We start from the raw sequence: 13880 nt of genomic DNA on the forward strand, positions 1-13880 counted from the left end.
TCTCTCTCTCTCTCTCTCACCTCTGCTCATTTGTTTTGTTTCTTAAATTCCACATACAACTGAAATCATATGGTATTTGTTTTTCTCTGACTATTTCACATAGCATAATACATTCTAGTTAAATCCATGTCATTGCAAATGGCAAGATTTTATTCTTCTTTTTTTTTTTTTTTTAATGTTTTATTTATTTCTAGGAGAGAGAGAGAGAGAGACAGCGTGAGCAGGGGAGGGTCAGAGAGAGAGGGAGTCACAGACTCTGAAACAGGCTCCAGGCTCTGAGCTGGCAGTTAGCACAGAGCCCGACGCGGGGCTCGAACCCACGAACCGCGAGATCATGACCTAAGTGAAAGTCGGACGCTTAACCGACTAAGCCACCCAGGCGCCCCAAGATTTTATTCTTCTTGATGGCTAATATTCCATTGTATATATATACCACCGCTTCTCTTTCCATTCATCAGCCAATGGACATGGGCTATTTCCATAATTTGTAGATAATGCTGCTATAAACATCTGGGTGCATGTATCCCTTTGAATATTTATTTTTGTAATTTCAGGTAAATACCTAGTAGTGAAACTTCTAGGTTATAGGATAGTTCTATTTTTAACTTTTTGAGGAATCTTCATACTGTTTTCCAGAGGACTGAACCAGTTTGTTTTCCCACCAACATTGTGAGAGGGTTCCCCTTTCTCTACATCTCCACCAGCATCTGCTGTTTCCTGTGTTAAGTTCAGCCATTCTGACAGGAATAAAGTGATATCTCATTGTAGTTTTGATTTGCATTTTCCTGATGATGAGTGATGTTGAGCATCTTTTCATGTTTCTGTTAGTCATCTGGATGTCTTCTTTGGAAAAATGTCTATTCGTGTCTTCTGCCCACTTTTTTATGAGATTATTTGTTTTTTGGTGGTTGAGTTTGATAAGTTCTGTATAGATTTGGGTGCTAACCCTTTATCAGATGTGTCTTTTGCAAATATCCTCTCCCATTCTGTAGGTTGCACTATTAGATATTTGCCCAAAGAATAGAAAAATACTAATTTGATGGGACACATGCACCCTGATGCTCATAGCAGTATTACCTACAATAGCCAAAATCTGCAAAGAGCCCAAATATCCATTGACTGATGAATGGATCAGGAAGGTGTGGTGCATGCAAGTGGGTGTGCGCATGCGCGCACACACAGACACTGGAATATTACTTAACCATAAAAAAGAATGAAATTTTGCCATTTGCAATGATGTGGATGGAGCTAGAAAGTATTATGTTAAATGATATAAGTCAGTCAGAGAAAGACAAATACCATGTGATTTCACTCATGTGTGGAATTTAAGAACTAAACCAAATGAATATAGCAGGGGAAAGGAGAGGCAAACCAAGAAACAGATTCTTAACTCTAGAGAACAAATTGAGGGTTGCTGGAGGGGAGAGAGTGGGGGGATGGGTTAAATAGGGGATGAAGATTAAGGAGGGCACCTGTGATAAGCAGGTATGTAAGTGTTGGATCACTAAATTCTATACCTGAAACTAATATTACACTGTAGTTAACTAGCTGGAATTTAAATAAAAACTTGGAGAAGAAAAGAAAAGTTTATACAATCCAATGTACATATATATGACATGTGTATTATTTATATATAATATATATAACATACATATATATTATATACACAAACGCCACGTCAGATGGTGACGGGTGCTGTGAAGGAAAAAAGTAGGTATAAAAAGAAGTGTATTAGGAGGGTTCTAATTTTTAATAGGTGTTCAGGAAGACTGCAAAGAAGGTGACCTTTAACAGAGGCTTCCAGAAAGACTAAGCAGGAGACAGGATATTGGGGGAAGTGTGTGCCCTGCAAGGAAAACAGAGCCAAGACCCTGGAGAAGGACTTAGTCCAGATATTCAAATCTCAAAATGAAGTCAGTGTGGGGAGGGAATGAGTAGGGATGAGAGGTGTTGGGAGAGAATGTTGAGGGGCAAGATGGCTTTCCTTCGACTGTTGAAACTTCAAGACACAGGGGGTCCTTCCTTCCATGGCATTTTATTCCTTGGCATTTTATTAATTTTGTTCCAAGGTATTCTGTGAATTGAGATAGGTCCCTTCTTTATTTCCATCTGTTGGTTAACATCCTGCCATTCAAAGGTCACATATTAAGCATATGAACTCATTGCCCTGAGGACTGCTTGTGCCCCACAATGCACACTGCACACACATGAACACACAAAAATACAGAGTGCACTATGGCCTCCTGGCACTGCATTGCTATCACACTTTTCTCGCCCTCAGTCATCATAATTTTAAAAGAAATGATACAAGGTAAACTGGCAGCATAAGATAACCTTTATCCTAAAGAATGTGTAAATAAATAGTACCTAAATTCTGGTTAGTAAGCTTCTCATGGAGATGTAAACATCGGGCTTCATTTTAATACGATCATCTTGTATCCTATATTTAAAGAAACATAAGGAAGCATTTCCAAAAACACAGAAGAAAGAAATGGACACAGGGGAAAAAAAGATCTAATAACCTCAGATTCTCCCTGAGAGACTGTGATGAAGAGAAAGCTTCCCTGATTCTGGCAGCATTCCAGCCCCCGTTACATCCCCTTGGTGCCCAGAATATTTAACAAAGCTGGGAAAAAAACCCCAATGTGTCTTAAGAAGTGGGTGGTATTTTTTATGATTTTTACGATTGAATATCCCTCTACGAAAATGCGCAAAGGGAATAGACCTGAGAATGACAACAGAAATTATACAATGTACAACCGCAGAAGGGGAATTTCCAAAATGCAGTAACAAGAGTTTCCCCAAGATCTTAAGTGCAAAACTTTTAGAATCAGAAAACCAGGGTTTGGATGTCAGATGTATCCCATTAATCTATTTGAACTTGGGAAAGACAATGAATCCATTCCAAATGTGAATATCCTTACTCAAATCGTGGGGGTGGCAGTGTCCATCCTCTTAAGGTGGTAGACAGCGTTAGTCAGTGTATGTAAAAAACTTACAATAGTTCCTTCTTGTTAGTAAATGAATGATTGCCGTTGGTGAAGAGATTGGCTGAGGTTTTTCTTCTACCTTGAACAAATATCTTTCTGGTTTCCACACCTCTTGGTAGTGAAGTGCTGCAAAGGAAAGCTTGTTAGCAAACCCCCTTTTGCGTATTAAATATAATTTTGTATATGAATATTTAATGCAAGAGATGATGCTGAGAAATGCGTGTCTCAGGAAGTGTTGTTGCAAGGGAATAGCGACCTCCATGGTTCTGGGTCTTTCTATAAATACAGAACATGCTCAAAAACACCATGTTTCAAAAAGCTCATGGCACATGCCTCCACGCCTAATAGTCTGTTTTCCTACTCCCCTTACCTGCAAAATTCCTTGCATATATTCTAATTTCACTGGAACCTCTTATTACTCCCCATTCCTTCCTCAGTTTCATCCAACTGGACTTCTGTTCCCACCACTCATTGTCAACAATGATCACTGTATTGCTGAGTCGAATGGATGCTTCTCTTTTGAACATATCACATAAGTTAATTAAAAATGAGTCTATCTAGTCTCAGCGGACCTCAGGTAAAAGTTTTCAAGTTCTATTTTCTCAGAACCTTTCCTAAAATACCTGCTGAGCTCTCAGACTCACCTGGAGGGAGACTATAAGATGAAAGTCTCCGTGTGGAGGTCCGAATTCCTCCTTAGATGGTTGATCATGGAGACCAAAGCTCTGTTCCCAGACAGCACAGCAGGAAGGAGAGAAGCATTAGTCCCTCTTCTCCTAGACTTAGGAGTCTCAAAGCAACAACCATGTCTTGGCCGATCCAAGGTTTCACATGTTGAGGTTCTGCAGTGGAGGAGATATTTATAAGCTCCCTGTGTCTGCTCATTAGTCACTGTTTCCATTGTTACTCCCACCTCAGAGCACGTCATTTCCCCGTGGGCCCATGGAGTGGACAGAAAGGAAAAGTTTCCTGCTGATACTCTGTTCTTGGGAGATTAGATTAGAAGTCTGGTGAACCCAGTTTTGTATTACACATTCTCATGAACTTGCCTGCCTTCCAGCTTGCACTTTACCTTAACCTTGAGTTGACATTGAATTAATTGAGTTGAGGTTTTACTTTACCAAGCTATAAATGCTTTGGACTAATTTTAATAAATGAGCCATGTGATCCTCTTCATATGTGGTTTTGAAAGAAAAGTCTAAGGACTCACCCTAGAGTCTGAAATAAAGTCTGTTTGATTCCTTAATCTGAGGGCCCCTGAGTTGACCTCAAATATACCCTTAAAAAAGACTTTTAGTAGGCAGAATGAGGTCCCCCAAATATTTCCACATCTTAGTCTACAGACTCTTTGAATATGTCTTGTGTCATGGCAAGGGAGAATTAAGGTTGCAAATGGTATTAACACTGCTAGTCAGCTGACCTGAAGATAAACTTGTTCTGATTATCCAGGTGGGCTCAATAGATCACAAGGGGCTTCCAAATGTGGAGAACGGAGGCAGAAGAGTTGGAATCAGAGAGATTTTGAGAAGCTATGTTGCTGGCTTTGAAGATAAAGGGAGGGACTGTAAGCCAGAGAATATAGGCGGTTTTAGGTCCCCCAGATCCCCAGAATGAACTCTTCTCTGCAGGCAGAGTGATTTTAGCCCAGGGAGACTTATTTCACACTTCTGACTTCCAGAATTACCAGAACATACATTTATTTGTTATAAGTCATCAGCATGGTAATTTTTCACAACCACAATAAATGTCTATTTACATATAAATGTATATGTACTATATATATTACATAGGCACAGTTTAATGTATATAAGAATATTTCAATGATATAGTTAAAAATGTAAAAAGTCCAGTAGAGCATTGTTGAGGGTAAGATCTAGAACACTGGTACCTAATTCACACCTAACAGGGGTGGAAGATCTCTCTTCTAACTAGAAAGAAAGCAAAGTGTCTATGTGGATACAGGATCAGTGAAATTAAGTTAAGGCAATTCATATTTGACATGCCTCCTTTAAGTCACTATCAGGTACTGATATTATATTCAATGTGCTCTTTTCCAAAGGAAAAAAAAACCCTACATGAATAGAAAAAAGGAAATAATAAAGATCAGATCAGTAAATGACATAGAGACTAACATAATAAATGGAACAAAGTCAATGAACCCAAGAGCTGGTTCTTTGAAAAAAATAAACAAAATTGACAAAATCTAGGCACATTCATCAAGAAAAAAAGAGAAAGGACCCAAATAAATAAAATCAGAAATGAGAGGGAAGTAACTGACACTAGAGAAATAATAAAATGGTAAAACTATGAAAAATTATATGCCAACAAAGTGGACAACTTAGCAGAAAGTTGACTTAAGTCCTAGAAACATACAGTCTTCCAAAATGGATCTGGGAAGAAATTGAAAATCTTAACAGACCAATTATCAGTAACAAAATTGAATTGGTAATCAAAACCTACCCAAAACTAAAGTTCAAGATCAGACGGATTCACAGGTGAATTCTACCAGACATTTAAAGAAGAGTTAATATCTATTCTCCTCAAACTCTTCCAAAGAATAGAAGAGGAGGGAAAGCTTCCAAATACATTCTATGAGGCTAGCATTACCCTGGTACTAGAACCAGACAAAGACACCACAAAAAAAGAAAACTACAGGCCAATATCCTTGATGAAGATAGACTCCAAATTCCTCAAGAAAATACCAGCAAACTACATACAACAATATATTAGAAGAATCATTCACCATGATCACATGCTATTTGTTTCAGGGATGTTTCAATATTTGCAAACCAGTCAACGTCAGACACCACATCAACAAAATGAAGGATAAAAACCATATGGTCATCTTGATAGATGCAGAAAAACCATTTGACAAAATTCAATATTCATTCATGATAAAAACTCTCAGTGAAGTGGTGTTAGGGGAAATATACTTCAACATAATAAAGGCCATATATGAAAAACCCACAGCTAACATCACACTTAATGGTGAAAAGCTGAGAGCTTTTCCCTAATGTCAGGAACAAGACAAAGATGTCCGCTCTCACACTTTTATTCAACATAGCACTGGAAGTCCTGGCCTTAGCAATCAGACAAGAAAAGAAATAAAAGGCATCCATATTGGTAAAGAAGTTAAACTGTCATTATTTGCAGATGGCATGATTCTATACATAGAAAATTCAGGGGTGCCTGGGTGGCTCAGTTGGTTGAACGTCCAACTTCTGCTTAGGTCATGATCTCACGATTCATAAGTCTGAGCCTGGTGTGGGGCTCTGTGCTCACAGCTCAGAGTCTGGAGCCTGCTTTGGATTCTGTGTCTCCCTCTCCCTTACTGTCCATCCCCTGCTCATGCTCTGTCTGTCTGTCTCTCTCAAAAATAAATAAACATTAAAAAATAGAAAACTCAAAAACTCTACCAAATTATTACTAGAAGTCATAAATGAGTTCATTAAAGTGCAAGATACAAAACCATTACCCAGTAATCAGTACCATTTCTATACACTAACAATGAAGTAGCTGAAATAAAAAAAATTTATAAAACACCATTTACAATTGCACCAAAAAGAATAAAATACTTAGGAGTAAACTTAACCAAAGAAGTGAAAGACCTATACTCCAAAAACTATAAAACACTGATGAAAGAAATTGAAGATAGCATGAACAAATGGAAAGATATTCCATGCTACAGTTTGGAAGAATTACTATTGTGAAAATGTGCATATTACTCAAAGCAACCTACAGATTCAGTTCAGTCTCTATCAAAATACAATGGGGGTTTTCATAAAACTAGACAAAATGATACTAAAGTTTGTATGGAACCATGGAAGCCCTTGAGTAGCCAAAGTAATCCTGAGTATGAAGAGCAGAGCTGGAGGTATCACAATACCAGATTTCGAGATAAACTCCAGGGGCACCTGGGTGGCTCAGTTGGTTGAGCATCTGACTTCAGCTCAGGTCATGATCTCACAGTTCATAGGTTCGAGCCCCACATCGGGCTCTGTGCTAACAGCTCAGAGCCTGAAGCCTGCTTTGGACTCTGTGTCTCCCTCTCTCTCTGGCCCTCTCCTGTTTATGCTCTGTCTCTCTCAAAAATAAATAAAAATTAGGGGCGCCTGGGTGGCTCAGTCGGATAAGCACTCAACTTCAGCTCAGGTCATGATCTCATGGTTCGTGGGTTCAAGCCCTGTGACAGGCTATGTGCTGACAGCTAGCTCAGAGCCTGGAGTCTGTTTCGGATTCTGTGTCTCCCTCTCTCTCTGACCCTCCCCTGTTCACACTGTCCTTCTCTCCCTCAAAATAAATAAAACATTTTTTTTAAAGTTAAAAATAAATAAATAAATAATAAAATTAAAATTAAAAAAGAAACAAGATAAACTCAAAAGCTGTCGTAATCAATACAGTATGGTATTGGTGCAAAAATAGACATATAGGTCAATGGAACAGAGTAGAGAGTCCAGAAATAAACCCATGATCATATGGTCATTAATCTATGACAAAAGAGGTGAGACTATGGGGAAAAGACAAGGCTTTTCAATAAATGGTGCCGGGAAAACTGGAGGGCTACATGTAAAACAGTGAAATGGGACCACTTTCTTAGACCATACACAAAAAGAAGCAAAAAATGGATTAAATGTCTAAATGTGATTTAGGCGGTCATTTCTCTGACATCAGCTATCACAACATTTTCCAGGTAAGTCTCCTAAGGCTAGGGAAACAAAAGTAAAAAACGAACTATTGGGACTAAGTCAAAATTAAAAGTTTTTACATAGCAAAGGAAACAATAAAACAAATAAAGCAACCTAGTGAATGAGAGAAAATATTTCAAATAATATATCTGATAAAGGGTTAATATCTAAAATACATAAAGAATTCCTACAACTCATCTCCAAAATACCAAACACTCTAATTAAAAAATGGGCAGAGGATATGAATAGACATTTCTCTAAAGAAGACTTCCAGATAGGCACAGATAAATGAAAAGATACCCAGCATCACTCCTCATGAGGGAAATGCAAATCAAAACCACAGTGAGATGTTACCTCACACCTGTCAGAACAGCTAAAATAAAAAACACAAGAAACAACATTTGGTGAGAACGTGGAGAAAAATGCACCCTCATGCACTGTTGGTGGGAATGTGTACTTATGCAGCCACTCTGGAAAACAAGATGGAGCTTCCTCAAAAAACAGAACTACCCTATGACATAGCAATTGCATTACTATATATTTATCCAAAGGATACAAAAGTGCTGATTCGCAGGGGCACATGCACTCCAATACTTATAGCAGCTCTATCAGCAATAGTCAAATTATGGAAAGAGCCCAAATGTTCATCTACGGATGAATGGATAAAGGTGTGGTATATATACGCAATGGAATAGTACTCAGCAATGAAAAAGAATGTAATCTTGTCATTTGCAGCAACGTGGATGGAACTACATTGTATTATGCTAAGTGAAACAAATCAGTCAGAGAAAGATATCATATGATTTCACTGCTATGTGGAATTTGAGAAACACAGCAGATGAACATAGGGGAAGGAAAGGAAAAATAAGATAAAAACAGAGAGAGAGGCAAACCAGAAGAGATTCTTAAATGTAGAGAACAAGCTGAGGGTTGCCTAAAGGGGAGGTGAGTGGGAGGATGGGTTAAATGGGTGACGGGCATTGAGGATACTTTTTGGAATGAGCACTGGATGTCATATGCAAGCAATGAATCACTGAGTTCTACTCCTGAAGCCAAGACTATACTGTATGTTAACTAACTAGAATTTAACTAATAATAATTTAAAAAAAATAGAAGTCAGGATGAAGTTTGGGGGAAGATCTTATTTGGGATGGATGTGGTCAGGCAACATAGTGGTATCTCTGAATTGGACAAGGGAGACCCTGTCACTCGCAGCAGCTCAGAGGCTCACAAGGTGGTCTTTTTGATGAGCCTGCATGAGAGGTTATATGCATGGGAGAGGGAGAGAGGTCCATTCCAGGAAAGATGGATCCACTGATGGAAAGGGAATATGCACCCGGCTCCCAAAGGGGGACACATGGGGACTGAAGTGGCAGAAAAGTTTCCTTTATTTATGGTCCCTTGGCTTCCGGAAAGCTAAATTGCTTGGAGAATTGAGCGGCACTAAGGGAAATTATGTAATATGGGGCTCTGAGAATTCAGCCTCTGAATCCCCCTCTGCAGAGCTCATCTGCTGCTCATCAGCCACAGGCTGAAAGCGTCCTCACCATGACTCTCACTGATGTCCAACTACTCCAAAGATCCAGCGCCCGACCCCTATTTCTTGCCCTTTCTTCATCAATTGTCTTTGGAAGGAAGGACCAGTAGAGCCAAATCCATTGAGCGATGCATCTGGAAAAGCCAGGGTAGTCCAGTAAGTATTCCAGAAAAGTGGTGTGGAGGGCAGGAAAGCTTTTCTTAACCATGTCTTTCTTAACCAATGATTCCACATCCTTCTTGATCTTCATACCTTCTCAGATCCATTCTTCTCGCTTCTCTTCGCAGAGCAACATTCCAGGGTCCCTTTCCTTCTGCAGCAGGAACTGACTCTTCCTTATGTCTGTTCATCTCTCTTGGGTTCTGCTTCATTCCAAAGTTAGCCTTTCCTCTTATTTGTGAAGCACTGACTGTGCGAGGCAGCCCTGCAGAGTGAGAAGGGTCTTGACTTGGAGTCAGGCAGATGTGAGCTGGAATTTCCCCTTTCCCTCCAGCACCTGATAGACTTCGGAAATGTTTCTTCTATTCTGTGGATCCTTTTTTTCATCATCACAAGAGAGAATGTAAGGAGGTGTCACAGTTAGCTTATGGAAGGACAGATATGATGGATCAAATGTCCAGGACACAATGCCATCTGAAAACACCATTTACTTATTCATTTACTCATTCACATGACACATTATAAAAGAATTCTAAGGAAATTACACAATACTTAAGACAAAATGCCTTAAGTGTATATGACAAGAGAAATAACATGCCAGAAGGAAAGGAGACCTAAACCCAAATGAATAATTATATGAGTAAATGAAATATCTACCATGAAATGTTACCCTGAGTGCCAAAATTGGGCCCCTGATATGACTCTGAGAATTCCATTGAAGACAGAGGACTCTGTTTGTGCTGTTAGGCAGTATAAATGGAAAACCTAAGAAGAAAAAGTGTTCGTATTCAATTAGGGATATTTGCCTCCCTCATCAAGGAAGTGGCATGATGACTTTACGCTAACATGAGGGACAAGGGCTCATTCCATCTCTGCTTCCACATCTGTAGTGTGTGGTTTTCCAAGATATGTCAGCTGTGGGGTCAGGTGTGAATTCTAGGCAAGGAGGAGATAGAAAAGGGACAGTCTTCTAAAGAGCATTCCAATATTCCCATCAATAACTTCTCATACTTCCACCAACAATCCATGGTCGAATGAGAAGGTGAAAGATATAGCATCTTAGCTGGGCACGTGACCACCTCCAAATAGAATCAGGTTCCAATAACAGGAAAGAGAATAGATATGGTATATAAGCAATCTCTGGCACAATGATTAATTACAAGATTCATAGTATCCATAACATTAAAATAAACACTTGTTGATAGAATGTGACCCTTCCTGATACTAAGGCAAAAAGACAGTGATCTCCCGAATTCTCATGAAGGCCACATTGTGTGATGGAAAGAGCAATGTCTCCAGCCAATTTAGGTTCTTGAAATGTTTCCTAATATAGGCTAGAAGCATCACACATGGTAAGAGCCACACGTTAGGTTAGGTGAGACAGGAACGCTGTAATCATGGCTCAAGTATGAAAGCTTTCTGAAAAAGCATCATCAGTAAGCCTTGACCAGAGTTAAAATTACACATCCCATCTGAGTTACAAGATTATTCAGATTCCTGAGTCATAAAGACTAATGGTACCATCTTGATTAGATGTATCAACATTAATTTTTGTGGCTCCAATGAACAAGTCACCATCTGATCCTACTTTGATATTCAAGCTAATATTTTCTGGAGCTGTTGTAATTTTCACATACTGATCTTATACGAATTTGACAAGACAAACCTCTGCGTCCTGCGGCCTGTAACCCGAAAACATTATTATCAGATCCTGGATGGGTGTCATTTTTCTTTGTCCCCCACACTTGAAATGATTTCCGTTTTTTGGGTCCTCCCTCACTGGGTAAACAGGAGAGACATGGCGATGCTCTTGGGGTTGTCTTAGATGTTGGAGGGTGCATTTAGGGGATATCCCAAAATCTCCGAAGAAGATACCAGAATTTCAATGGGCCTCAAACCTATGGTTATCTCATTCCTTCTGAGTGTGGGGAAACTCCAGCTCAGGGCCTCTGGGATTGCTTCTTTGGCCATCTTTCAGGATGGAGGCCAAAGCTGAAGAAAGAAGTGCTCCCTCTAAGAGAAAGAACCCGTCTGTGCTTGTGAACTCACGCATGTAATAAGGGAATTTAATGAGTAACCAAAGGTTCACTTCCTTGTTTCAAACCATCAACTGTTTTTTAGGTTCCTGATAAAGTTGATACCGACAGTATTCTCCAGTATTTTCAGTGCTTTCATGAAGTGTTGGGCCTATGGAGTTCTCTGCTCCATCATTTTCTCTGACATCAATTATTTTGTAAGCACTTTTTAAAGATTTTATCATTTATTTATTTACTGAGAGAGAGAGGGAGAGAGAGAGAGAGAGAGAGACTGTGAATGGAGGGGGCAGAGAGAGACAGAGAATCCTAAATATGCTCAATGCCCAGTGTAGAGCCCAATATGGGGCTCAAACTCAGGAACCATGAGACCATGTCTGAGCCAAAATCAAGAGTCAGCTGCTTAAGTGACTGAGCCTCCTAAGTGCCCCATTTTTTCAAACACTTTAATTAATTAATTAGCTTACTTATCTGGAGAGAGAATTTTGTAGGTTCTTTTTAAAGTGCATGTGCACATATGTATGTGTATAAAAGCTCTGAATCTTAACCTTAAAAACAAAAATTACCCAAATGTAACATTGGCCTCGTATGCGATGCTCATATTCCTTTTATAGATATTTACATTGAAAAGCTAAATACAAGCTTCATAAACAGTGTTTAGCATAGTTAAGGCCAAGGTATGAAAGTGTGAACTCCACACAGATGGCAGAGAAAAAGCTCTATTATTTGAGCTCCTGTTTTTGCCTACATATTCAATAAGGAGGCTTGACACGAGGTGTAGAGGAAAATAAAAGTGAGGAGATTAAAGCTGAAGGACCTGAAGCTGCAGAGGTTCTAGACCAACACTACGCAGCCATGAATGAGCAGGCAAGACGCTGCCATCTTGTTGCAGTGTAGCTTCTGATTTGGCAAGAGTGAACGCGGCCTGGGACTCGGCATTCAAACAATCTCTTGCGCTGTGCTGATCCACGGACCACACTCTGAGTAACCAGGTTATGAAGGGGCATAACTGCTTTGGAACTAGTATTACATTTCCAGAGAGGAGCGGCAGCAAAGGAAGGATGAAAGCATTTCAAATTCCCCAATGGAGGCAATTACATAAGGGGCAGTACTTTCTCAATCCATTCGCCTGAAATCTAAGGCAGTCACATTTCTGTGCTGTCAGTGTGATGGTAATTGAATGTGGATTTTTTTTTTTCTCTTTCTTGGTAGTGATTTCATCCACATGGAATCAGGAAATCAAACACATGCTTCAGAATTTCTCCTCTTGGGATTTCCAGCAAAGTCGGATATTCAGTTTGTGCTCTTTGGGCTGTTCTTGTCCATATACTTGGTCACGTTTACTGGGAACCTGCTCATCATCCTGGCCATCTGCTCTGACTCCCTCCTCCACACGCCCATGTACTTCTTCCTCTCCAACTTGTCCTTTGCTGACATCTGTTTTACCTCCACCACCGTCCCGAAGATGCTGTGTAACATCCAGACTCAGAGCAAGGTCATAACATACGAAGGATGCCTCAGCCAGATTTTTTTTTTCATTGTGTTTGGATGCCTGGACAATTTACTCTTGACCGTGATGGCCTATGACCGCTTTGTGGCCATCTGCCACCCCCTGCACTACTCAGTCATCATGAACCGCCAGTTCTGTGGACTGCTGGCTTTGGGATCCTGGTGCCTCAGTATCCTGGGCTCCCTGCTCGAGACCTTGACCCTTTTGAGGCTGTCCTTCTGCACACACATGGAAATCCCACACTTCTTTTGTGATCTTCCGGAAGTCCTGAAGCTTGCCTGTTCCGACACCTTCATCAATAACGTGGTGGTGTATTCTGCAACTGGCCTTCTGGCCGTGATTCCTTTCAATGGAATACTTTTGTCCTACTATCAAATTGCTTCCTCCATACTCAGCATTTCCTCAGCGACTGGCAAGTACAAAGCCTTTTCCACGTGTGGGTCTCACCTCTCGGTGGTCTCCTTGTTCTATGGGACAGGCCTTGGGGTCTACCTCAGTTCTGCAGTGACTTCATCCTCTAGGACAAGTCGGGTGGCCTCGGTGATGTACACGATTGTCACGCCCATGCTGAACCCCTTCATCTATAGTCTGAGGAACAGGGACATGAAGAAGGCTCTGGGGAGACTCCTTGGCAGGGTGATACCTCTCGGCAGTGGGGTCTCTGGAAGACTCTCATGAGTAACTGGGTGTACAATATGGAGGCCTGGAAATCCTGGCTTGCTTCGTCCAATATTTTTGGGTTTTTTTCCCAGTTGTACCTGTTTTAAGGCACAGGTCTTCCTGTGGGTCTTCCCTGCCCTCTCAATTTTTCTTCAGGCTCTGTCTTGGGTTCCCCTTTTCACATTATAACCAGTCGTTTTAACTTGGTGTGAACAGAACCTAATATTTTCTCAGTTATATTCAGTAATGGTTTGGATTTCTTTCTTTTTTTTTATTTTATTTCTGAGAGAAAAATAGAATGAGCAG

General features: G+C 40.2%; 1 protein-coding gene across 1 annotated transcript; it reads left to right on the plus strand.

Annotated features, from left to right (window-relative positions):
- Nucleotides 1–12626: 12626 nt before the first annotated feature.
- LOC120225497 (olfactory receptor 7C1-like) lies at nucleotides 12627–13596 on the plus strand. The gene is given in 2 exon segments (XM_039223681.1): nucleotides 12627–13567; nucleotides 13569–13596. Coding segments are annotated over 2 exon segments (966 nt in total). The 5' UTR covers nucleotides 12627–12629.
- The last annotated feature ends 284 nt before the right edge of the window (nucleotides 13597–13880 follow it).

This window comes from Hyaena hyaena, unplaced genomic scaffold (genome assembly GCF_003009895.1).
Source record: "Hyaena hyaena isolate Hyena2069 unplaced genomic scaffold, ASM300989v1 scaffold_1433, whole genome shotgun sequence".
Taxonomy (NCBI): Eukaryota; Metazoa; Chordata; class Mammalia; order Carnivora; family Hyaenidae; genus Hyaena; species Hyaena hyaena.